Here is a 27,820-nt window from a genome sequence, read left to right on the forward strand (position 1 = left end):
CAGGAGGCAATAAAGGTTCTGTGTCAGAAAGGTTCAGGATGTTGATACCTAATTTATACTATTAAAAACTTGTTAACATCTCAAAACTGATTAAAATAAATGATTTCTTAAAAATCATTAACCAACTCCACAAGCAGAGCGCCGATTTGAATGAGGGGATCTGTTGATCTTATGAAGGCTCTAATCAGAAAGAAGAATAAAATTCACCATAGTAGCCAATGTCATTCAGCTCATTATGAAGTAATTTTGATAGCTGGTAGTTTCCCTTGGAGAAGGAAAACTCTGATTTTAAACCTTTGCTGCCTTGTGGCCATACCCACCCATGGGAAAGGCTTCAGGAGTAAACCCCGAGAAGAAATCTGGAGCCACAGTCTCTAAGGCAGTTTGATGTTGTTTACAACTTCACTCTGACAACCTCTGCGATGACACTGATGCCAAGCTGTATCGATGCTTGCCCTTCCCTTGGACTACATCAGTAACATGGAGAGGGGGATCCCGCTGCATGGGCAACAGCCAGTTCTTCAAATCTTTCCACCCAGACTTGTGTCCTGGAGAGGACACAGTCGACCAGAGGAGCAAACCCATGATCCCCTGGGATCGACGGCTGCTGATGATGGAGTATTTAATAACTGGAAGAGATTCCTCAGGCACTGAAAAAGGTGTGTGATCCCCATGCTCTCCTAGAATTGCATCAGCTAGCATAATGCATTCACTTTTTCTCCTTCCTAATTTTCTGCTCCTAATCTATTAGGAAGATGTTAACCATCCTCTGCACACCAATCTCCAATGTACATTACCTTTTTTGTTGAATCCACATCCTTTAGAAGGATGTGAGGGATTCTGATTAAAACATTTAAGATTATTAAGGGATTGGACACACTGGAGGTAGGAAGCATGTTCCCGCTGATGGGTGAGTCCAGAACTAGAGGCCACAGTTTAAGAATAAGGGGTAGACCATTTAGAACAGAGATGTGGAAAAACTTTTTCACCCAGAGAGTGGTGGATATGTGGAATGCTCTGCCCCAGAAGGCAGTGGAGGCCAAGTCTCTGGATGTTTTCAAGAGAGAGTTAGGTAGAGCTCTTATAGATAGCAGGGTCAAGGGATATGGGGAGAGGGCAGGAACGGGGTACTGATTGTGTATGATCAGCCATGATCACAGTGAATGGCGGTGCTGGCTAGAAGGGCCGAATGGCCTACTCCTGCACTTACTGTCTATTGTCACACCATATCTCTCAAAGCTAAATTTTGCTGAGATAAAAATAAAATAACCCAGTTGGGCTGTGATGGAATAATTCTGACCTAAATTAACAATTTTTAGATAAGATATTCAGAAACCAATTTATTCTGTTCAGTGCTTAATATGTTAAATCCTTGATAAATTACATTTCAGAAAATAGTCGTCTTCAATACGTCAGATAATTGCTAAACATAGGATATGCAAGTAGGCAAAATAAGACTTCATTAGTTATACACCCAAAAAGCTGAAGGAACTCAGCAGGTCAGGCAGCATCTATGGAAATTAATAAACAATGTTTCTGGTCGAGACCCTTCTTCAGAACTGAGAAGAAAGGAGGAAGACGTCTGAATAAAAAAGTGGGGTAAGGGGAAGGAGGCTAGCTAGAAGGTGATAGGTGGAGCAGGTGGGAAAGGTCAAGGACTGGAGAAGAAGGAATCTGTTAGAGAGGGAGAGTGGACTATAGGAGAAAAGGAAGGAAGAGAAGACCAGGAAGTGGGGCTAGTGATAGGCAGGTGAGAAGAGGTAAAAGATCAGAGTGGAGTATAGGGGAGGATGGATTTTTTTTAACTGGTAGGAGAAATTAATATTCATGCCGTCAGGTTGGAGGCTACCCAGATGGAATATAATGTGTTGCTTCTTCACCCTGGGGTGGGAGCGGGTCTCATATTGGCACATGTGATAATAGACTACATTAGTTATAGTGAACTAGTCAAAAATTCTATATGTTAAATTACAACAATTGTGCTGTAATATTACAGCTTATTTTGCAGTTTATGGGCAGTTATACAGTAAATTTTGAATTCTAAACTTTCAGTGTGGTATACAGTTGAATAAGGCAGAGGAAGATTCATTTTATTTCACTGGTTCTGATGGGTATCATGTATCTTTGCAGCATCTAAATAAAAGTATACACATGATGTCTTGGTCTGAATTCTTGGCCTTCCCGTCCCAATGAGGCATACAGCAGTTGGTTGTTCAACTTGTAGTTGGCCTTTGCCTACATAGATTGGCTTCAATAGTTCCACTTAATATCAGAGAATGTATGCAGTATACATCCTGAAATTCTTGTTCTTTGCAAACATCCACAAAAACCGAAGAATACCCCGAATAATGAGTGATAGTTAAAATGTTAGAACCTCAAAGCTCCCCTACTCCCCCCATGCACAAGCAGCAGCAAAACAATGATCCTCCTCCACCCCCACTAACTTTAACAAAAAAAAGCAACAGCACCTTCCACCCGCCAAGCATAAAACAGCAAAGCCCCCAATAAAGACTATGATCTGCAGTGTAACAAAAATTGCCCGAAAATATGACATACCACAAGCTCGCTCTCTCTCCCTAATAAAGGGGAAAAGGTGTCTCCCCCCCCCCCCCCTTTCACAGCAAGAGGAGAGACATAGCAAAACAATTCGCTGATTTACAGGGGTAAAAGTCAGTCATGCCACTTTTATCCCCGTGTTTTCTGACTGGAGAATTGGCAGCAAACTCTAATGAGAGAGAGCGAGTACATGATTCACTGAACACAGAGCCCTTGGCAACTGATCCACTGTTCCCAATGTTCCTTTTACTCCCACAAGCTTCATTTGGTGGCACCAACATAGAATCAGCCCATTCACAAACCTTAGAACTCCATTCACAAACCTTAGAACTCCGAAGGCACGCGCAGCTTTCAGGCTGCATCCTTAGGATTTTGAAAAGCGGCTGGTTGTGAGCAAATCACACCACTGCAAAGAGCCAAACCGAAGTCTGAGTGTAACTCCAGGTCATGATCTTCAGCAGAACCCATAAAGGAATGAGAGACATCAAAAGTAGAAATTGTCAGTTCTTAACAGTTTTTGAAGTGTTTATGTGCAAGATGAGGTCTGATACGCAACATTAGTTTTCTTATATTAGACATTTTCTACAATCACAAATATCCATTAATACAGATTTGTTTCTCAATGTGTAGAAGGGATCTATGATACTTAATTCAGAATTAATACTTTAATGTGTTCCAAATGTGTTTTGTCCTCCAGACCCCTGTTGCATCAGATACCAAAGAACCAGCTGGGCCAAAAACTACTCCTTCTCAACCAGCAATCTTACAGCCTACAGTGGAGCCTACTCCTCAGGTATATTAAAATAATTATGAGAGCCCAGTGTACATTTAGCGCAAAAGAAAGCAAAACATTAATATAAGCTAACTTAACAGTGGTTTTCTTATCTGTGAATCAGAAAATTTGTTTTAATTTATTGGTTCAATCGACACCACAGATGTACACGTAATCTGAGGTGGGCAGTGTAATGCTGTATTGGGAAGTGCTACAATGTCAACAAGGCTATCTTCCACCAAGTGGGGATCTGGAATGTTCCCTTCGTAAACCATTGCACAGAGGCCCCATTAGCCTTCTGCTGTGATTTCTGTTATCTTAAACAGGATATTTTCCAAGACACATTTTTTTTTAAAAACCATGGCATTGTTTGAAGGGGGGATGAATCTGAAATATAATCATTTTCTTTCATTCCTGGATAAGCTGTAAATCTGTGGGGAATTTTCTCCTCTGTGTTCTGGTTCAAGTCCTAGTTGGGAGAATGAACACAAATACACAGACTGCTCATACAGTGTTGAGGCATTTGCAGAGGTGTCATACAAGAGGCATTGAAAGGAGACTTGCCTGCTCTCTAGAATGGATGCAAAAAAGTCCTGTGGCACCATTTCATAAAAGCCCAGGAGAGTTTTCCATGATATCTAAACTAATATTTATCTCTGATTTGATATAGAAGGAAATAGTTTCGGTGTTACACAGATTAGCAACCATTTGTATTATTTTACAATAATAACAGCACATCACAAATAGAGCACAAACTCTTTTATGAATGGAATGTGAAAGACAGTTCCATTCCTTTCTTGCCATACTTTTAGTATTTATTTGCTCTATATTTTTCTAGAGACAGATACATCTACTTATTGTGGAGTTAGTTTGTGTAACATGTCCACTTAAATTAACTGTAGTGTTCTTGATTTGGTAAGATTGTATATAAATGCAGATTTATTTTTGCAAGTTAAATAGCCATAAATAATGTGGATGTCTAAGTCTGACATGCATTTTCATGCTGTTATTTTGAGATCCATTTGTCTCCTCTGCTCAACTTCGAGCAATAGGTGTTTTGGCTTCACGATGTAAAAGTTTCTTCCCCCAAGTCATCAGACTCCTCAATACCCAGAGCCTGGACTAACACCAACTTACTACCCTCTACTGTTCCTATTGTTATTATTTATTGTAATGCCTGCACTGTTTTGTGCACTTTATGCAGTCCTGGGTAGGTCTGTAGTCTAGTGTAGTTTTTTTCTGTGTTTTTTACGTAGTTCACTGTAGTTTTTGCACTGTTTCATGTAGCACCATGGTCCTGAAAAGCGTTGTCTCATTTTTACTGTGTACTGTACCAGCAGTTATGGTCGAAATGACAATAAAAAGTGACTTGACTTGATCCCATCTTGTATCTCTCCCCAGATATGAGAGAATAGTTGGGCATTGTTTTCAAAAGAAATGGGCAAATTTTGCATGGAACTTTATGATATACCATTCAGTAAGGTTGGTCCTGTCTTTCTCACCCAATCCCAACATAGTTTAATTAGGGAAATCAAGTGTCCAAGGTCTTTCAAATATATTCATCCGAACATCTGTAGTCCATTGAAATTGGAAAATGCCAAAATTTGACAACCCTTCTGAGTAAGCACGACTGTGCCACTGACTTCTTACAATGGAAAGTCTCATGAGTAGAAAAATGGTCTGTCCTTGAATACTCTTCAGCAGATCAATCCAACCAGCTCACTACTCCATGGTGCATAATATTAATTGCCTTTTTGAATTGCATGTCCAGTTCCTTAGATGACAATCCTCCTTACAATGATAACTTGGGCTTTAATTATAAAAATAAATTTGTATAAATCTTGCAAATATGGAACTGTTCAGATTCTACTTTCATTTCCTATTGTATTTATAGCAGTATGGTATACTGGGCTCCAAATGTGCCAATTTAAGAGGTAGTTGAAATTTCAGTACCATTTTTCTCTGGTTTATAAAATGACCAAAAACCAAAAAAGCTCATTCACATATGTTGTTATATTTTGTCTGTAAATGAAAGTGAAGAGTTCTTAGATGTTTACTCTATGCAGCAAAGATTTCAGAAAAATAAATGTCACATAATGCAAAGAAATGGTTGAAGTGTGTCGAAGATCAAAAAACTGCAGACACTTGAAATCTGAAGTAAAACAAAAGGTGCTGGAAATACTCAGCAAATCACAGCATCTGTGGAATCAGATAGAAAAACAGTTAACATTACAGGTTGTCCTGGCTCAAAATTACTTAGTTTTTGTGTTCTGGGAATTTCTACGAGCACCCGTTAACTTGCTGACCTCCCACAACTGTATTAATAAGCAAATCCTTTATTACTATTTATTCTTGTGTACCCATTCTTGATGGCATTCTGATCAAAGAGAATCCGATGCATTATCTATTAATTCATTTTCTCAGGCAACTAACCAGCACCAGCATTGAGAAAATGAGCTATTATTAGCTTTGCTTCATTAGTAGGGAATGTCTGAAACTTGCTATTTAGAAAGTGGTAGCATGGCATTTAGAAGATAATAGGATTGGGCAGAGGGAAATCCTTGGAGTTTTGAGTTTGTAGCTAGCAGATGTGGATGTGATTTACTTAAATTTTCAGAAAGTCTGTGATCAGAAAATGGAATGATTGCACAGAAGGAAGCCTTTCATTCCATGTCCATCCCAAATCATGGTACCAGGGTAAGCTTAAGTATGTGTGATTGGAAGTAACATACTGGTCTGAGTTGATCATTGTTTCAACAAGTCATTTTTGGTTGGGAAAGATAGATATCTGAATAGTGGGTGCTGCTGAGGCAAATACTGGGGTTTAGCTGTTTGCAGTTTGTAACAATGATGAGGGTGATTGTAAACATGTCCAAGTTTAAGGTAGACTTCAGGGTGATATCAGTAGGCTAAGTGAAAGGGGAAGGACTTGTCAGATGGCATATTATGTGGAAAAATTAGGTCAACCTAATTTTGATAGAAAAATAGAAAATTGATTTAAAATGTGGGTGTTCAGGGAGACCTGGATGTTCTCTATACATCTCTGTAAGGTAACATGCAAGTAGTTCTTGATAGCAGAAATTCACCAGATTAATTCCTGATTTGTGGTTCTTGTCCTAACAGATTATGCAAATTAAGTCTATGCACTCTTTATTTTAAAAATATAAGAGGTAACTTGTATGGGGATGCAGAGTTAATGTTTTGCTGAGATATCTTTAACCTGAGGTCATTCACAACAGTGGGGGTCTGCCATCCAGCACTGAGATAATTTTTTTTCACCCAGATGGTAGTAAATATTTAGAATTTTTTTTTACCCAAGAGAACTGAACATATTTACTAAGTCACTGATTATATTCAAAATGGAAATAAGTGGATTTTTAAACATAGAAACATAGAAAACCTACAGCACCATACAGGCCCTTTGGCCCACAATGTTGTGCCGAACATGTCCCAACCTTAGAAATTACTAGGCTTACCCATAGCCCTCTATTTTTCTAAGTTCCACGTACTTATCCAAAAGTCTCTTAAAAGACCCTATCGTTTCTGCCTCCACCACTGTTGCCGGCAGCACACACTCTCCACTTTCTAAGTAAAAAACTTACCCCTGATATCTCCTCTGTACCTACTCTCCAGCACCTTAAACCTGTGTCCTCTTGTGGCAACCATTTCAGCCCTAGGAAGAAGCCTCAGACTATCCACACGATCAATGCCTCTCATCATCTTGTGCACCTCTATCAGGTCATTTCTCATCTTCCATTGCTCCAAGGAGAAAAGGCCAAATTCACTATGGCATGCTCCCCAAACCAGGCAACATCCTTGTAAATCTCCTCTGCACCCTTTCTATGGTTTCCACATCCTTCCTGTAAGGAGACAACCAGAACTGAACACAGTACTCCCAAGTGGAGTCTGACCAGGGTCCTATATAGCTGCAACATTACCCCTCAATTCCTAAATTCAATCCCATGATTGATGAAGGCCAGTACACTGTATGTCTTCTTAACCACAGAGACAACCTGCGCAGCTGCTTTGAGCGTCCTATGGACTTGTACCCCAAGTCCCTCTGATCCTCCACACTGCCAAGAGTTTTACTGCCATCATATTTGACCTACCAAAGTGAACCATCTCACACTTATCTGGGTTGAACTCCACCTGCCACTTCTCAGCCCAGTTTTGCATTCTATCAATGTCCTGCTGTAACCTCTGATAGCCCTCCACACTATCCACAGCACCTCCAACCTTTATTGTCATCCACCAAACTTGCTAAACCATCCCTCCACTTCCTCATTCAGGTCATTTATAAAAATCACGACGAGTAAGGGTCCCAGAACAGATCCCTGAGGCACATCACTGGTCACCGACCTCCATGCAGAGTATGACCTGTCTACAACCACTCTTTGCCTTCTGTGTGCAAGCCAGTTCTAGATCCACAAAGCAATGTTCCCTGGGATTCCATGCCTCCTTACTTTCTCAATAAGTCTTGCATGGGGTACCTTATCAAATGCCTTGCTGAAATCCATATACACTACATCTGCTGCTCTTCCTTCATCGATGTGTTTAGTCACATCCTCAAAAAATTCAATCAGGCCCTTAAGACGGTAAGAGAATTGTCGGGTTCATGCGGGAAAGTGCAAAGGTGAAAGAATGAGTTGAATAATGGGATAAACACACTCCCTACTGCTTCTCTCTCTTAGATTATGAGCTGCTAATCTAAGTTTAAAAAAAAATCAATTACAAAATAGACCTTTGAAGCAATAAATTTGATATTACTATATCTGAAATATTTATCTTCAATTGTAATAATTGCAATCAGAATTATTCTACATAGTATTTTGTAAAGAATTGCAGCTGTTTTTAATTTAGTACCAGTGCTGTGACTTTCTTATAGTAAAAGTCAGTCTCAAAAGTTCCATCCTGCTTCACATGTATTTAATGATACAGCCAAGTGTTGCTCTCTTTTTTTTACATCTCCAATGCTGACACACCCAAGACTTGTGCAGTACTGTAAATGTTTCCGTTTGCAATTTGGGGTGTTGGTGTGCTTAGAATGATTATATCAATTATCTGCACCCTCCAAATAGTGGTGAGAACTTTTGAGACTGGCCCTTACATCAGTTGAAGATCATGGAGATAGACTGTTTAGCTTGTGTTGCAGATACTACTGTTACATCAGGCCAGGAAGTTTCTGACTACCTTATCCAATCCATTGTCTACTCCAATTAACAATGACAAGTGCTCAGAGACCTACAGGTTATTAGGGGGATTTCCTTTCGAGTATAAGGACAAGGTGAGAAGAAAAATAGAGTAAGGTAGGCATTCTAGCAGTATATTGAACAAAGCAGATGTGTTAAATGTAAGAATACATCTTGAGTTACAGATAGCCATGCTTTTTGTACTTTATCAATTATGTTATTTTGGTTTGGGAAAATTTTCTATCTTGGTATTATGATGTTCCTTAAACACTGACATCTCAAACTGAGATAAGCCAATTTGTTCATTGGTCAGGGCTGTACTTGCCTAATTGAATAAGTGACTATTCAAGCTGATGGTGGAGAAGTACTAAGATACTACCCCATCATGCTGTTTGGAATTGCATTCATCGTGTTGCTTCTCTTTCCCCCCCACCCCACCTCCCCTCCAACCAATCCCTTGTGCATACTGTATCATTTTTGGGATGTCAATATTTGACAGTGTGATTTGATTTTTTTGTACAGATGGGGACAGTTTGTCATCTGGAGTTCATAGCTATCAACAATATGCACCTAAAAATGTGCACCGTTTATTCTGGGAAAAGCCTCACCTATTGGCTGTGTTGCTGGTTGTGACTGATGCCACATCAGCAACAAAAACTCCCTCATTCACCATATGCTTTTATCTAATACAGGTCTTGCATTCTGACATACTAAGTAAAGGTCCACTTGCATAATACAATCCCTCATGCACCAGTTTGATTTTTTTTAATTGGTATCATTGCTGGCTTGCTATTGGCATTTTTCTATGTCAGTCAACAATTAGATTAAATTGTTAAAACATTTATTTTGTGTAGGGCATTTGCTAGAAAGGAGATGCACTTTAAAAATTAATAATAAATTTACTTTGAATGGATTTTAGATTTGAATTTTGAGTTCCAAGTTTTTAAAAGGTAATGTTTACCCTTGTCATACAATCTTTCCTCACCACCCACAAGATTCATTGTTCACTCATTGTTCATTAATAGAGATTAAAAATTGTTTGAAAGAAAATTAGTAAAGTATTGCATTGAAATTATAAATGTGAGATGAACAAGGTTTCCTAAAAATAATTCCCCAATCTCTGCCACTTGTAAGTGTCTTAGGGGTTTTGAAAGATGAGAAATGCAAGTTTTGCTTTCCTGCACGATGTTGATCATTGCCATTTCTGACATTTTGTAATTGAATAATGCAGGCCAATGCCTCGGCTGCGCAGACGGTGCTGCTTCGACAGCAGGAGGAGTTAGAAAGAAAAGCTGCTGAATTAGACCGCAAGGAACAAGAACTGAAAAATGAAGGTTATAATGGTAAGAAGTTCCTAATCCCGTGATCACCTCTATCCCTCTGTGTATTAGCTTCATAATTCTCCAGCTCCTCAGTCGATATGTTCATGATCTTTCTTCAGTCATACTCCAGTCATCTGCTCCTACTCTCATCTTTTATTGCCATTTTCTCCCTTGCTTTGACTGTGCTCAAACCACCTTCTGTTTTTCCTGAGACTCAAATTATTTCAGCAAAGCTTCATCTGCACCCTTCAGTCTTTTTCAAAGGCTTGCTCCAGCCTTCCCTTCTAACTTTGCCAAAGATTCAATTTATTTATCGCACGTTCATGGAAACGTACAGGGTCATTTGTGTTGGGTGTCAACGCAACTAAGGGTATTCTAGGAGCAACCTGCGAGTGTCTCCACACATCCTGGTGCCAATGTGGCATGCCCACAGTGCTCAGTGGAAAAACACAGAATACAACAAGCAGCAAAACAGGCGGCATTCCTCCTTCCTGCCCATATGCATACACAGTCCTCTAACCCTAAGACAGTCCGTCTTCCTCAGTCTCCTCAGTTGGATTCAGACTTGGCCATGCAGACAGTGGGCTGTTAGCTACTCCAGCAGACTCAGAGGTTTGCAGACCATGCCTTGGCTTTTTTGCTGTTAGGGTGAAAATCAGTTGACTATTTCTTGATCAAGACTCAGTCATGCTTTGAAACTTGTTGCAAACATGAAATATGGATAGAATAAATATTGATATTTGATGAAATAGTGTTAACACTTAGAAAAGGACAAAAAAACTAACCATTTGAATTGTCAATTTCCACCTGTTTACTGTATAACCACCTATAAACTGCACAATAAGCTGTAATATTATAGCACAATTGTTGTAACTTAATGTATGGAATTTTTGACTAGTCCACTATAACTAATGAAGTCTATAATAACGTCTGCCAAGACAAGACCCAACCCGACCCAGGGTGGAGGAGCAACACATTATATTCCTTCTGGGTAGCCTCCAACCTGATGGCATGAATATTAATTTCTCCTACCAATTCAAAAAAAAATTCCTCCTCCCCTGATCTTTTGCCTCTTCTCAGCTGCCTATCACTACCCCCACTTCCTGGTCTTCTCTTCCTTCCTTTTCTCCTATGGTCCACTCTCTCTCTCTCTATCAAATTCCTCCTCCTTCAGACCTTGACCTTTCCCACCCACCTGGCTTCGCCTATTACCTTCTAGCTAGCATAGATGGAACAATTGCTTCAAAAAATGATCACAATTAACCTGCCTTTGTTTTGACCTGTTTTGAGAAATTATTCCTTCATGACATTAAATATAAGGATTGTGTGTCCAGATGTTAGACCAGAGTAATGTGATGTGAGATCGTTCTGGTCCTAGGCTGAATTAACAATCACAGTTCATTTAGATCTATTGCCGAAAGCTTAAATTTTGCTAACTCTAGAAACTTGAGTTTTTGTTTTCAAGGCTTCCCTTTTAAACAGGGCCTGTTAGCCTTTTTCTCCTAATTTCTTCATTCTTTTCTACAGCAAAAAGAAATAATTGGCCCCCTTTACCTTCATTCTGTCCCGTTAAACCATGTTTCTACCAGGACTTCGCAGCAGAGATTCCATCAGGCTTCCAGAGGACAGTAAAAATGTTGTACTACTTGTGGATGTGTAAGTTTATAGATTTTGCTATCTTAAGTTTAAAAACAAATACTATGGTTAAAAATGCTGCTGGACTGTACAGGTGATGAAGCTCCTAGATTGCATTTCTGATCTGTCTACAGTATTGATGATTCAACCTCAAGTGATCAGAGAAATTAGAGAACTGTTTGAAATTTAGTTATGTATTGTAAACGTCAGAATTAAAAAATGTACTCCTCATCTGTCTTCAGAATCAGGTTTAATATCACTGGCATATGTTGTGAAAATTGTTGTCTTTAGGAACAACAGTACAATGCAATATGTAATGATAGAGAAATTAGCTGAATTATAGAAACGTAAAACTTTAAAAAAAACAGTGAAGTAGTGTACATGGCTTTAATGTCCATTCAGAAATCAGATGACAGAGGGGAAGAAGCTATTCCTGATCCTTCAGGCTCCTCCTTGATGGTAGCAATGAGAACAGGGCGCGTCCTGGCTGATCTTCACATCGACATGATGTTTTAAGTCACAGTGCTAGTCAGGGCATTTTGTTGTTTCAGTCACTGAGGTTGCTTTGCTTTCAGTTTTATTTAAATGAACTGGAAAGCGCAGATGCAAATCTGAAATCAGAACAAAGTTTGCATTCTTCATCAGAAATGGGGAGTGATGCTGAAAGATCTGCCCAATTATTAAACTTTCAGAATGACCAAGTGTGTTTTTTGGCTTAATTTTAATCTTGCATTTGTCAGAGACAAGTATACTGCATTTTGTTTTGAATGTCCATAAGTTGTCATAAATATTGCTTATTTATTTATTAATCTCTATTTTTCTTTCTCACTTTCTTTGTTTGTCCTGTTGGGTGCAGTCTATTGCGTTTACTGTGAATGCCTGCAAGAAAATGAATCTCGGGGTCGTATATGGTGACATATATGTAATTTGATAATAAATTTACTTTGAACTTGCCAAAGCCATAAAATGAGATGGAATTATTGAATATCTGGAGAATTGAGAGTTAATTGGCACCATTTCTAACGGAAGATATCATAGCTGAGCAACAATAAAATCATCTTCAGCAATGCAAACAGTAATCATTTTATTTGGAGTGGGTCTGATTCTCTGGCAACCTTTGACCACTATTCTAGGTGTGATTTTTTTTTGTGTGAATTAAAATATGGTGACAAGTATATCAGTGGTTAGAAAGGTAAAAGTGGTGAGGATAATCTCTTTAGTATGAGCAAGATTGCATCTTTTTAATGTATACTGTTCAAACATCGATGATAATGTAACATATTAGAAAATCCTTGTGTAGGAAGCATTTTAATTCTATTGTAATTACTTGAGATGTCCAGGATGGATAACTACACTTTTTTTTTCGTATTTGTTTTTCTGGGATCTGAGCCTCACTGGCAAGGCACGATAAAGCGCCATCTTGAACGGCCTTTCTGTTAAAGGTGCTCCTCAGTGCCACACATTGGGATGTTCCCAGATTTAAAACCAGCAATAGAAAGGACTTGATAGCATATTTCCAGTTCAGGCTAGTGTGTGATGTAGAGGAGTATGTAAAGGGGGTTTCTTCTTTTTTCTTTGTTACTGTGTATGTAATCAAAAGGGCTTCTTTGTTTTGTTAAAAGCAGGAATGCTCCTTTGTGAGAGAGTGCTGGAAGCTTGTTTGTGTTAAAATTTACTGATAACGAGAATTGTATTCCTTTGTAAACCAAATGGGGATTAATGTTGTTCTTTCTTCTGAGTCTGTAAGCGGTTGTTGACGGGCTTTTGGGCAGATCCGCGCGAGGGGGTTGAGAGAGAGGATGCAATGCTGTAAGCTGGGCGAGGAACGGACCCCAAGCGGGGGTCCGGGGCCAGGAGGTACTCCGAGGAGGGAGGATGAAGCTAGATGTGCTTGGTTGACCACTCAGAAGGTCCTGAGCTGCGAGTCGAGGAATTCGGAGGGGATCGAATGGTGGCCAGAAGACTTCAGTAATTGAGCTTCAACGGTTGTGCACGAAGTGGTTTGGACTTTGATAAGTTTGGCACCTTTTCTTTATTTTTTCTCTTCATATATACTGTATCGTTATTAATCACTTAGTTATAGTAACTATAAATTGTACTCATTTAATCGCTTATGGTGTACTGTCTGTTTTTTGGGCGAGGCGGGGACATCACACAGCATCCACACAAGCTGATTACCCAGTTTGGCGGGGCTGAAGGCTGCTCCCCCTAGACAAGAACGAGCTGAGGCGAGGTGACCCAGGGGGTTACATTGTGAGGTGCTCGTCCGGGATTGATTTCTGTGGAAGCTGTGTGATCGCCCTCTTTGAATTGTATCTGCGGCAAAGAGCTGGTGTGTCTTTGTGGGTGTGCGGTTGCTGGTTGTCGCTGCGTGTGTGTTTGGTGGGGTGGCTGCTGTTGGTAGCCTGGAGGTCATTGTTCGAGTTCCGACTAATGCTGATGAAATGGTGGTGGGACCATGGGTTGTCCGTACTGTTTGGAGAGTGAGGAGTGACAGGTTGGGATGTTTCAGCAGTGGTGAGCTCCACCCGGTTGTTGGAATAATGTCCAGCCCTGAAGGGGCAGAGGCGTGGGCGGAGCGGACCCCTCAGTTGTTGGGTGAGTGGCGGTGCTTGGCTAAGGAAAAGCGACAGGGACGGGGTGAACGTTTGAGTAGGTGGGCTGGTGACGTTGTTAGAACTGTCGGGCGCAATTACCTCGAAGTGACCGCTGCCAGTTCTGGGAAAATGTGAGAAAATGAGTGTGGTTTGACTGGAAGTCAAATGCCGCAGCTGGGGGGCTTATCATATCTGTGGCAGGAGATTGGTGGAAAGTTTTTAGGGTATCCCTTTTGCCCAGGGGGGCAGATAAATTGCTTGTGGTGCCAAGGGGATCTGTCAAGGGGATCAGTTGTTCCGTTGATTCGAGAGGTGTCGGGAAACTTAGAGGAGGTCCAGTGGGGGAACGGCTTGGGGTCTCTGGGGGAGCACGTTCCCAGCAATGTACCAAGGAACTCCCGAAAGGAACAGACTCTATTCCTGAAGGCTTAGAGGGACCACGTGCACAGGTGTTGTTACGGATGGATGGAAGTCAAGTTAAAGCCATCCTCGGCACCGGGGCGCTGGTTAAGTTGCTGTACAGTTTGTTTTATAACCGTTATTGGAAGCATTTACCCTTGACAACATTGAGGGCACTGGAGATTTGGGGTACCAGTGCCATTGATTATCCAGACGACGGTTGTTGGTCAGTGAAAATGGAGTTCTTGGAGGCAAAAGTGGAGGTGACTGAGGTTCATGAATCGTTATTGCTGATGTGTCCGGACACTGTTGAGACGGGCAGCGTTTCTGTTCTAGAGAGAACCAATATCCTGCTGGTGCGCTTGGGGGCCTGCCCGGAGGAGGCAGGTGAGCGCTGTTTGGAGGCATTGTCGATGCACCCAGAGTTTTGAGCTGCTTGTGCGGACGTGTGTAGCAGCATTGGGCCGATACCGAATTCAAACAAGAGCCAGTGGTGCTACGGCCTGGGGGAAGTATCTGAGGGTGAGACTCTCTAGTGGACGCTGCAAAATACCACAAGGGAAGGGAGTTGACTGCTGAAGACACCTCGGAGAGAGAGAGAGAGGTTGCGGCGACTGGCCCCTATAGCTGTGGAAGACGTAGGCAGCATGTGTGTGGATTATAGTGTGTTGAAGAGGCGCACTGTCAGTGACCAGAATATGGCCCTGAGGGCCGAAGAGGCGATGGCCTATCTGAGTGGTGCGATGTGGTTTAAGGTGCTGGATCTGAGGAGTGGATGTTGCCAGATCCCGATGAGTGGGGCCGACAAGGAGAAGACAGCTGTTATAAATTCCCTAGGAGTCTTCGGGTCCGAAAAGATGCCACAGGGCATATCTGGAGCCCTTGCAACCTTCCTGTGGGGCAGGTGGAAGACCATAGGGGATGTGGAGGCATTTGGAGTTTTGGTGTATGTGGATGATCTCTTGGTATTTGGACTTGCCTCAGGAGAATATGAAGTGAGGTCGTTGCAGGAGCGGCTGAGAATTACAGAGTTAGTGTTTTCTGGACACGTGCCAGGGCTGGCAAAGGTCGCAGCTCGTGAGTGACTGTCTCTACAGAATCAAGTTTGAAATGAAGACGGAGAGACTGGAGAAAGTGATCTGGAACCATTCGGAAGACTTACAAGTTGGAGAGAATGAAGAAAGTTGTCTGACTGAGGGCAATAGCAAACTGAGAACCTGGAGAGGGGAGTTAGCGGAGGTGAAGAAATTGCAGACAAATCTCAGAAGAGAGAAGCAGAAGCTTGAAGGGAACCTGAAGATGACCATCGACAGTTCAAATGAAGTGCAAAACCTGGAAGTTGATCTGGAAGAAGTCATGAGGAAGAAAAAGCTGGAGAGAAGTGCAGTGAATACTGAACAGGAGGCTGAAGAGACTGCAGGAGCAGTGCAGGCCACGTGTTTCGGTTTGGAGAAGATCAAACAGCAGCTACCGATCGCAGAAATGAGGAAGAATACAGATTCGATGGATAATGTGCTGCATGTGTGGTACATGCTGCCTTTTGCTGACTTTCCCTCGGTTGAGGAAGAGACCTTTGGCCCTTCTCCCATTGAGTCAGCTGTAGCCGGGAGGGTTAGCTGTGTGCAGTGTGGGGCATGAGTGAGAGGTTGAGAGAGGAGTTTGGTAGTGGGCCCAAGGTATCCCCAGTTATGTCCGAGCCTGAAGGGTTTAGGTGAGGGGGTACGGAGGTCTCAGAAGGGTTAGGGAACTCCCAGATAGTTGGCCTAAGTAGCGCCTGAGGAACAGGGCATGAGGTTTACTGTGTGGGGAGGAGATGTCACTGTTTGTGCTTGGGTTACGGTGTGTTGGCAGGAAAGGTGGCGAGTTATTTAATAGTCATGAGGACATGACTTTTATTTGGTGGGGGGAGAGTGGAAAGGGGGTTTCTTCTTTTTTCTTTGTTACTGTGTATGTAATCAAAAGGGCTTCTTTGTTTTGTTAAAAGCAGGAATGCTCCTTTGTTACGAGAGAGTGCTGGAAGCTTGTTTGGGTTAAAATTTACTGATAACAAGAATTGTATTCCTTTGTAAACCAAATGGGGATTAATGTTGTTCTTTCTTCTGAGTCTGTAAGCGGTTGTTGACGGGCTTTTGGGCAGATCAGCGCAAGGGGGTTGAGAGAGAGAATGCAATGCTGTAAACTGGGCGAGGAACGGACCCCAAGCGGGGGTTTGGGGCCAGGAGGTACTCCGAGGAAGGGGGGGATGAAGCTAGATGTGCTTGGTTGACCACTCGGAAGGTCCTGAGCTGCGAGCCGAGGAATTCGGAGGGGATCGAATGGTGGCCAGAAGAATTCAGTAATTGAGCTCCAACGGTTGTGCACGAAGTGGTTTGGACTTTGATAAGTTTGGCGCCTTTTCTTTATTTTTTCTCTTCATATATACTGTATCGTTATTAATCACTTAGTTATAGTAACCTTTATAAATTGTACTCATTTAATCGCTTATAGATAGATACTTTATTCATCCCCAAGGGGAAATCCAACATTTTTCCGGTGTCCCATACACTTATTGTAGCAAAACTAATTACATACAGTATTTAACTCAGTATAAATATGATATGCATCTAAAATCACCCTCCCAAAAAGCATTAATAAATAGCTTTTAAAAAGTTCTTAAATAGTTTACTAAAGTGCATTGAGTGGTAACTTAAGCTCAGTCCTAACCCCGGCACTTTAACATGTCTTGCCCCTGGTGGTTGAATTGTAGAGCCGAATGGCTTTGAGGAGTAATGATCTCTTCATCCTGTCTGAGGAGCATTGCATTGACAGCAACCTGCCGCTGAAGCTGCTTCTCTGTCTCTGGATGGTGCTGTGCAGAGGATATTCAGGGTTTTCCATGGTTGACCGTAGCCTACTCAGCGCCCTCCGCTCTGCCACCGATGTCATACTCTCCAGTTCTCTGTCCACGACAGAGCCCGCCTTCCTTACCAGCTTATTAAGACGTGAGGCGTCCCTCTTCTTAATGCTGCCTCCCCAGCACGCCACCACAAAGAAGAGGGCGCTCTCCACAACTGACCGATAGAACATCTTCAGCATCTCACTACAAACATTGAATGACGCCAGCCTTCTGAGGAAGTACAGTCGACTCTGTGCTTTCCTGCACAGGGCATCTGTGTTGGCAGTCCAGTCTAGCTTCTCGTCTAACTGCACTCCCAGATACTTGTATGTCTTAACCTGCTCCACACATTCTCCATTAATGATCACTGGCTCCATATGAGGCCTAGGTCTCCTAAAGTCCACCACCATCTCCTTGGTCTTGGTGATATTGAGACGCAGGTAGTTTGAGTTGCACCATATCACAAAGTCCTGTATCAATTTCCTATACTCTTCCTCCTGACCATTCCTGACACACCCCACTATGGCTGTGTCATCAGCGAACTTCTGCACATGGCAGGACTCCGAGTTATATTGGAAGTCTGATGTGTACAGGATGAACAGGACAGGAGAGAGCATGGTCCCCTGCGGCGCTCCTGTGCTGCTGACCACCATGTCAGATCTACAGTCTCCCAACCGCACAAACTGAAGTCTGTCTGTCAAGTAGTCCGTTATCCAAGCCACCATGTGTGAGTCTACTCCCATCTCCGTTAGTTTGTGCCTTAAGATCCTGGGCTGGATGGTGTTAAAGGCACTAGAGAAGTCCAGGAATGTAATCCTCACAGCACCACTGACCCTGTCCAGGAGAGAGAGGGATTTGTGCAGCAAGTACATGACAGCATCCTCCACTCCCACCTTCTCCTGATACGCAAACTGAAGAGGACCGCAGCTTATGGTGTACTGTCTGTTTTTTGGGCGAGGCGGGGACATCACACAGCATCCACACAAGCTGATTACCCAGTTTGGCGGGGCCGAAGGCTGCTCCCCCTAGACGAGAACGAGCTGAGCAAGCCTGAGGTGACCCAGGGGGTTACAAGTACATCTCACAGCCCTTGCAGGCTGTGTGCCACTTGCCCTTTCCTTTCATGGTGGCAGAGGTTGTAGTCTGGACGGTACTGTTGGAGTAGCCTAGGCACATAGCTAAATTGTATTTTGGGGACTATGCACTCTGCAACCACTCTGTGCTAGTGGTGTATGTAATAAATGTTTAGGATGGTGGATGTGATACAAGTCAAATAGCCTTCTTTGACTTTATATTGGAGAAAGAATGAAGCAAGGTATTGATAGCCTAGCAGATGGTCAATGCAGTCTAGTTGTGTTAGAGATTTAAAAAATTGAACCCCAAGTATGGGTCTGGAAATTCAGGGACTTTGGGATGCTCATATATGGGTGAAGATTTGATTTTATGAACTAAAACCCTTAGTTTCCTAACTTGAAGAATATAGAAGAGTGATTATCAATTTGCACTAAACCCACAGGCTAAATGTAGGTTATTATTTGCAATTATGAGCATTGTATTCACAGGAAGATACAAATTGAAGGTATGAGTTTTAGCTTTACTACAGTATTGGAAAGGAGAGGAATTAATTTTCAGAAGATATTTGAGCCTTCAAGTCACTGTTCGTGACACATGCCTTTCTGGCAAAAGTCCACAGACTACAAATAGTTATGATCAGAATCATGTTTATTCAAGCTTCTGCAGACTGGTGATAAATCACAGGGAAGGAGAGGAGATTGACATTGTTTTTATATTGGGTCATTGTGGAATTTGTTCATTATTAATTGAACTTACGAAGTCCAGTTAAGATGATAGCTGTTTGGAAAAAGAATATGAAAGGTCATGGCAGTTGTGCTGTTTGAAATTAGTGTAGATAGTGCATCTGTTTTCAAAATAAACACTGGCAAACACATGAGCTGGTGTATTTCTGTTCCTGACTTTTGACAACTGACTGATTTTAGAATATAGGCAGTCTGGTATCTTGAAGATACAGCCATGACCGTACACCACCCACAGCTCCAATCTGCTAATTAAATTTGCCGATGACACTACATTGATTGGCCTTATCTCAAATAATAATGAGATGGCCTACAGGGAAGAAGTCATCTCTCTGACAGTGGTGTCAAGAAAACAACCTCTCCCTGTCGCAAAAACAAAGAAGCTGGTTGTGGATTACAGGAGGAATGGAGACAGGCTAATCCCTATTGTCATCAATGGATCTGGGGTTGAGAGGGTAAACAGCTTCGAGTTCTTTGGCATCCATATCACATGTGGTCTACACACCAGCTGTGTGGTGAAAAAGGCCTCTTTCACCTTAGACAGTTGAGGAAGTTTGATATGGACCCCCAAATACTAAGAACTTTCTACAGGGGCACAATTGAGAGCATCCTGACTGGCTGCATCACTGCCTGGTGTGGGAACTGTACCTCCCTTAATCACAGGACTCTGCCAAGAGTGGTGCAGACAGTCCAGCGCATCTGCAGTTGTGAACTTCCAATGATTCAGGGAATTTACAAGGACAGCTGTGTTAAAAGGATCATTGGGGTCCCAAGCCATCCCAAACACAATCTATTCCAGCTGCTACCATCCAAGAAGTGGTACCGCAGCATAAAAGCCAGGATCAACAGGCTCCGGAACAGCTTCTTCCACTAGGCCATCAGACTGAACTCGCACTGACTTGAGTGTACTCTATATTACATTGACTGTTTTATTTATTATAAATTACTATGATTGTACATTGCACATTTAGATGGAGACGTAACATAAAGATTTTTATTCATGTATGTGAAGGATGTAAGAAATAAATTTATTTCAATTTAAATGTGATAGTATGAGATTTTAAAACTTCACCTGGTGAAATTTCAACTTGAAATGTCAACTCTGGTTCTCTGCCTACAGATTCTGCCTCACTTATTGTGTAATTTCAGTCTTTTTTGGTTTTAAGATTTTTATTATGTTGTATTTTGCTTTCTGATTAAAACTTATCCTTTCCTCTTTCCAACAGTTCATGCGGTCACACTCTTCTTGAATCTTCTTGCTTGCTTGGCTGAGTTTATTCTCAATGCAACATATGGAGTCGACTTTGGCTTGGCAATCTTGTGGTTTTTGCTCTTCACTCCTTGTGCCTTCCTGTGTTGGTATAGGCCAGTTTACAAGGCTTTCAGGTAAGATGTGTTCTAGGTAGATGCTGATATTTTCTCCCATGACTTTATTTGAAGAGTTTGGCAGAGAAAGCTATTTTAATCAGTTTTAATCCCAATTTATAGTTCTGATAACAAAAGCTCAGAAGTATACTATATTGTTGTTACAAAAATAAAAGCTAATTAGCTTTGATGAGAATATAATTTTGAGTGCTTCTGATAACATTTGTCTCGTGACCACAATATGTATCCACTGTGTGACACAAGTAAGTCTGTATGTACATGGTTTATGAGAAATTCTCTAATCCTACTCCAACTGGGCCAAATATGGGAGTGGAATTACAGAATTGCACATTGTGGGGTCAATACTGATAGATATCCTTGAACCGACACTCAGTAGGGGATTGAGGGTGCAGAAGGTCATTAAGTTTAAATTCTTTGGCACTATAGTATCAGAGGATCTCTCATGGGACCAACATGTAAATGGCATTACAAAGAAGGCAGGACAGCACCTCAACTGCCTTAGTTTGACCAGATTTGGATTATCATCTAAAACTTTGACAGGCTTCTATAGATGCACAGTGTCCTGACTGACTATGTTTCATCCTGGTATGGAAACACCAATGCCCAGGAACAGAAAAGCCTACAAAAAGGAGTGGACACAGCCCAATCCATCACTGGCAAACCCCTCCCCACCATTCGGCACATCTACAAGGAGCACTGCCACAAGAAAGCAGCCTCCATCATCAAGCCCTATTCTCCTCTTACTGCTGCCATTGGGAAGGAAGCATAGGAACCTTGGGTCCCACACAACCAGGTTCAGGGACAGTTATTACACCTCGACCCTCAAGTTGCTGAGCCTGCATGAATAACTTCACTCACCTCAACTCTGATCTGATTCCACAACTATGGTCTCACTTTCAAGAAGTTTAGAATTATATTCTTAGTTGTGTTCATTTATTCACAATTTGTCTGTCTTTGCACATTAGTTCTTTGTCAGTCTTTGTGTTATTTTTCATTGATTCTGTTGTATTCTTTGTTCTACTGTTAACCTGAAATTATTAACCTGCTCAGTTGAGGAAAAAACACCAGAGACACGAAATTACCTCTGAAGCTGTTTTTATTCAGAGAGGAGTTCGCGGCCACACGCACTTCGAGCGTAAGGTAGCCAACTCACAATTTGTCGGTTCACAGAGGTCATACTTATACCCAAAAGCGGGGCACTACATTCGCAAATATGGTTACCAATTCATATTCATCGATTGATTGGCTATTGCATAGCTAAGCATGCGAAATACTCAGAATGAGCATAGACGCAAGCGAAATACTTGGAATAAGTATGGACGCAAGCAAAACACTCGAAATAGGTATATAGCTCAGATACTTTGCCAGACACATTGTCTTGCGGTGGCAAGGTTCCCCTTTCTTTGTGGTTGCCATATCCATTTGGTACTCTAGTTACATGTTCCCTGTCCTCCTACACTTCCCTAATGACATACTCTGTCCCTAGTCCTGTACGCATACTTTGCTACACTTACCCCTCGTCCCCCCCTTCTACACTTACCCCTTACCCTCTCCACATTCTCACTACTGTGAGAAAATAAATCTCGGGGTAGTATATGGTGACATATATGTACTTTGATAATATATTTAAACTTAAAATTTTGAGATATATGTAATTGATACCACAATTTAATAGAAGTGAAAGTCTTTTTGCTTTGTTCGTCGCAAATGTTGTAATATTACCTGATGGATGGTATACAGGCAGTCCCTGAGTTACGAACGTCTGACTTACAGAAAAACTCGTACTTACGAACCATATAACAATTACAGCACGGAAACGGGCCATCTCTGCCCTTCTAGTCCGCACCGATGCTTACTCTCACCTAGTCCCAGTGGTCCGCACTCAACCCATAACCCTCCATTCCTTTCCTGTCCATATACCTATCCAATTTTACTTGAAATGACAATACTGAACCTGCCTCTACCACTTCTACTGGAAGCTCATTCCACACAGCTACCACTCTGAGTAAAGAAATTCCCCCTCGTGCTACCCTTAAACTTTTGCCTCCCAGCTCTCAAATCATGTCCTCTTATTTGAATCTCCCCTACTCTCAATGGAAAAAGCCTATCCACGTCAACTCAATCTATCCCCCTCATTATTTTAAATACCTGTATCAAGTCCCCCCTCAACCTTCTACGCTGCAAAGAATAAAGACCTAACTTGTTCAGCCTTTCCCTGTAACTTAGGTGCTGAAACCCAGGTAACATTCTGGTAAATCTTCTCTGTACTGTCTCTATTTTGTTGATATCTTTCCTATAATTCGGTGACCAGAACTGTACACAATACTCCAAATTCGGCCTTACCAATGCATTGTACAATTTTAACATTACATCCCAACTCCTATACTCAATGCTCTGATTTATAAAGGCCAGCATACCAAAAGCTTTCTTCACCCTATCCACATGAGATTCCGCCTTCAGGGAACTATGCACCATTATTCCTAGATCACTCTGTTCTGCATTCTTCAATGCCCTACCATTTACCATGTATGTCCTATTTGGATTATTCCTACCAAAATGTAGCACCTCACATTTATCAGCATTGAACTCCATCTGCCATCGCTCAGCCCACTCTTCTAACTGGCCTAAATCTTTCTGCAAACTTTGAAAACCTATTTCATTATCCACAACACCACCTACCTTAGTATCATCTGCATACTTACTAATCCAATTTACCACCCCATCATCCAGATCATTAATGTATATGACAAACAACATTGGACACAATACAGATCCCTGAGGCACACCACTAGTCACCAGCCTCCAACCTGACAAACAGTTATCCACCATTACACTCTGGCATCTCCCATCCAGCCACTGTTGAATCCATTTTACTACTTCAATATTAATACCTAACGATTGAACCTTCCATGCGGAACCTTGTCAAAGGCCTTACTGAAGTCCATATAGACAACATCCACTGCCTTACCCTTGTCAACTTTCCTCGTAACCTCTTCAAAAAATTAAATAAGATTTGTCAAACATGACCTTTCACGCACAAATCCATGCTGACTATTCCTAATCAGACCCTGTCTATCCAGATAGTTATATATACCATCTCTAAGAATACTTTCCATTAATTTACGCACCACTGACGTCAAACTGACAGGCCTATAATTGCTAGGTTTACTCTTAGAACACTTTTTAAACAATGGAACCACATGAGCAATACACCAGTCCTCCAGCACCATCCCCATTTCTAATGACATTTGAAATATTTCTGTCAGAGCCCCTGCTGTTTCTACACCAACTTCCCTCAAGGTCCTAGGGAATATCCTGTCAGGACCCAGAGATTTATCCACTTTTATATTCCTTAAAAGTGCCAGTACGTCCTCCTCTTTGATCATCATAGTTTCCATAACTTCCCTACTTGTTTCCCTTACCTTACACAATCCAATATCCTTCTCTTTAGTCAATACCAAACAAAAGAAGTTGTTCAAAATCTCCCCCATCTCTTTCGGCTCCACACATAGCTGTCCACTCTGATTCTCTAAGGGACCAATTTTATCCCTCACTATCCTTTTGCTATTAATATAACTGTAGAAACCTTTCAGATTTATTTTCACCTTACTTGCCAAAGCAACCTCATATCTTCCTTTAGCTTTTCTAATTTCTTTCTTAAGATTCTTTTTACATTCTTTATATTCCTCGAGCACCTCATTTACTCCATGCTGCTTATATTTATTATAGATCTCCCACTTTTTCCGAACCAAGTTTCCAATATCCCTTGAAAACCATGGCTCTCTCAAACTTTTAACCTTTCCTTTCAACCTTACAGGAACATAAAGATTCTGTACCCTCAAAATTTCACCTTTAAATGACCTCCATTTCTCTATTACATCCTTCCCATTAAACAAATTGTCCCAATCCACACCTTCTAAGTCCTTTCGCATCTCCTCAAAGTTAGCCTTTCTCCAATCAAAAATATCAACCCTGGGTCCAGTCCTATCCTTCTCCATAATTATATTGAAACTAATGGTATTGTGATCACTGACCCAAAGTACTCCCCAACACATATGTCCGTCACCTGACCTATCTCATTCCCTAACAGAAGATCCAACACTGCCCCTTCTTTAGTCAGTACCTCTATGTATTGCTGCAAAAAAACTATCCTGCACACATTTTACGAACTCCAAACCATCCAGCCCTTTTACAGAATGGGCTTCCCAGTCTATGTGTGGAAAATTAAAATCTCCCACAATCACAACCTTGTGCTTACTACAAAAATCTGCTATCTCCTTGCAAATTTGCTCCTCTAATTCTTGCTCCCCATTAGGTGGTCTATAATACACCCCTATAAGTGTTACTACACCTTTCCCATTCCTCAATTCCACCCAAATAGCCTCCCTAGATGAACCGAGAAATGAGAACGCCGTCCGCCATTTTAAGCCGGATTGCAACGCAGTCCGCCATTTTAAGTCAAGACACGATGACATCTGCCATTTTAAGTCATTGCCGTTGTCACTGTGTTGAGTGTTTAACTTTGTATTTGGCTTAAATTTTTCTTAGTAAGATTCATCCTGACCCTGTCCCATCATTCCGGTCGGCTGGTGGCACAGTCAGATCAGCACCAGGCTAGAGAACGGAGGTTCCCGAGTTCGATTTAGTGACAGACCAGTCCCGTGCCGGGTTGATTATCGATCCAGTGACTCCCGTACCATCCGTGCCAGGTTGATGTCAAGCTTGCAACTCGACCTCGTAAAAAAAATATATTGCCACCTCCAGTTTAAATTCCCACGCGGAATATTGTGGAGGATCAATTACCCAAACCCAGCACAGCCCCCACTTGTCCCATTTAACCTGTCTCAGTGCGGTACAGTTTAGCACCTGGGAAATCAGTGCTGTGGTCCTTAGGACCCAGCGGACCTCGAGAGCCAGCGGAGCTTGGGACCTGACGCCTGCAGTGTTTCTGCTCCATTGACTGGAAGCGATCGCGATTGAAAGTAAAGTGGAAATAATAAAGCGTTTGGAAAAAGGTGAAACGCCATCAGTCATTGGAAAAGCATTAGGCTACAGTCTGTCAATGATTGGAACAATTTTAAAGGATAACGGATAAAGTGAGAATAATGAAGTATGTGAAAGGCCCTGCCCCGATGAAAGCTACAATTATTACTAAGCAACACAGTGGTTTAATTATTGGAATACGTACATTTCTTAAGTGTTTTATACCCATAGAAAGGTAAAATATATACTATATTCTAAGACAAACGTTTGACTAACTGATGCTAAATAATACCGGATGTACTCGTTCCGACTTGCATACAAATCCGACTTAAAGACGGACTCAGGAAAGGAACTCGTACGTAACCCAGGGACTGACTGTAATTGTAGCATTGCAAGTTTGCATTGGTAGGTTCCATTTCAAGTGTGATTATCTGTTTATAAATAGTACTATGTGGACAGAACCTTTACATTTTCAAAACTGTACTTAAAAATGTCAGTGATACCATTATATTACCATTATACAGAAATCAATTCTAGCAAGACTGTTTTGCAGAGTGGGAGAGATTACAAAAATCAGTCAAGTTGAACTGTTCCATGACATCTCTTCAAAGTTGAAAGTCAATTTATTATCAAAGTACGTTTATGTCATCATATGCTACCCTGAGGTTCATTTTCTTTTAGACATTCACGGTAAATACAAAGAATCAAAATAATCATTGGAAAAACTCCACAGAACAAATATTGTCAAACAGCCAATGTGCAAAAGACTACAACAATAATAATAAGTAATGAATATTAAGAACAGGAATTGTGTCTTTGAAAGTGAGTTCATGGTATGTGGAGTCAGTTAAAGTGTTGAGGTTATCCACTGGTTTAGAAGCCTCATGGTGGAGAGGCAATAACTGTTACTGAACCGTGTGGTGTGGGACCTTGGGGTCCTGTACCTCCCTGATGGTAGCAGTGAGAAGAGAGCATGGATGGATGGTGGGATCCTTGATGATGGTCGCTGCTTTCCTGCATCAGTGCTCCTTGCTTAATGCTGCAACATGCTTAATGATGGAGAGGGCTTTATCTCTGATGGACTATACTATATCCACCACATTTTATAAGCTTTTCTGTTCAAGGGCATTGGTATTGGCAGCATGTGAGATGGCTTTCCAGAGGTTCTAATTGGACTTGTATTTTTTTTGGTCACTAAGCCTGAATGTCACTGATCTGGCCCTCAGCAGATTGTGTATCTCTTGGTTCATCCAAAGCTTCTGGTTAGGGAAGATGCTGAATAATTATGTGGGACACACTCGTCTACAAGTGTCTTTATAGAGTACTTGACAACTATGGTGTATTCATTAAAATTGAGTCTTTGAACATAGCCCAGTCCACTGACTGAAAGCAATCCCATAGTGGCTGCTCTTCCTCCCATGACCACCTATTGTCCTTGTCTCTGCTTCCTTGCTATTTAACCTTTGCCAGTGCGCAGGTAAGAGGAGGCTAGCCAGATGATCGGATTTCCTGAAATGTGTTCTAGGGATGGAATGGCTGGCATTCCTGATCAAAGTGTGAGTGATTGAGAGTGTGGGACCCCTGGTGCTGCAGGTGATGTTCTGACTGATGATAATTCATCAGCGATTTCTTCAAGCAAGCCTGATGGAAGCCATTTAAAGAAGAGAACAAAAGAGCTAAATACCTGGTCTCATTTGAAATGATCCTAGAAATTTTTAAATCAGTCATAACACCAAAAATAAAGCTAGAAATTGAAATGAGTGAATAAATTATCCAAATTTATTACTTTACAATAATACAGCAGAGCTGTTTGACCTAATTTGTCCAGTATTTATGCATTCGCTTCTGATTATCCACTGACCTCCTTTAATCACCTGAGCTCATAATTTCCACATTCTTGCAGATCTAAGTTCTGAAAGTACTTCCTAAATACTTGTTACATTTATTACTCAACTTTCTTATTTAATAACCAATTGTTTTGATTTCTCACTTAATTGAAAACGTTTATTCTGTGCCTAACCTATTAACACTGGCCCCTGCCCAGATTGTTTTAAAGTTCTAAGTCATCCCTCTAGCTTCTCCCTAACACAAAGGACTCCCAGCTTGATCAGTGTTTCCTAATGGTTCTTATTTTTTCCTTTGCACGAAATGGTATTGTATATTTATTACGTACAAAGTTTCAATATTTTCAGTGATGAAATAATTGACATATTTGCAGCTTAAGTATTGAAAACATAGTCCAAAGTTGTGAGTGGGTTGTGTTTACAAATGAGCATTAAAATGACTATTTTG

The 27,820-nt window shown here is 41.4% G+C and overlaps 1 protein-coding gene across 2 annotated transcripts in view; it reads left to right on the forward strand.

Annotated features, from left to right (window-relative positions):
* The window catches only part of scamp2 (secretory carrier membrane protein 2), a 58,019-nt gene that overhangs the window by 21,817 nt on the left and 8,382 nt on the right, over positions 1 to 27,820 (forward strand). The window contains exons 3-7 of one of the 2 annotated variants that reach the window (XM_059946633.1): positions 3,254 to 3,349; positions 8,481 to 8,612; positions 9,749 to 9,860; positions 11,367 to 11,495; positions 20,386 to 20,545. In XM_059946633.1, coding sequence (XP_059802616.1) covers positions 3,254 to 3,349; positions 8,481 to 8,612; positions 9,749 to 9,860; positions 11,367 to 11,495; positions 20,386 to 20,545 — 629 coding nt within the window. The remainder of the gene's footprint in view (positions 1 to 3,253; positions 3,350 to 8,480; positions 8,613 to 9,748; positions 9,861 to 11,366; positions 11,496 to 20,385; positions 20,546 to 27,820) is intronic. The other variant, XM_059946634.1, reaches the window with a different exon arrangement.

The sequence above is a fragment of the Hypanus sabinus genome, chromosome 21 (genome assembly GCF_030144855.1).
Source record: "Hypanus sabinus isolate sHypSab1 chromosome 21, sHypSab1.hap1, whole genome shotgun sequence".
Classification (NCBI taxonomy): Eukaryota; Metazoa; Chordata; class Chondrichthyes; order Myliobatiformes; family Dasyatidae; genus Hypanus; species Hypanus sabinus.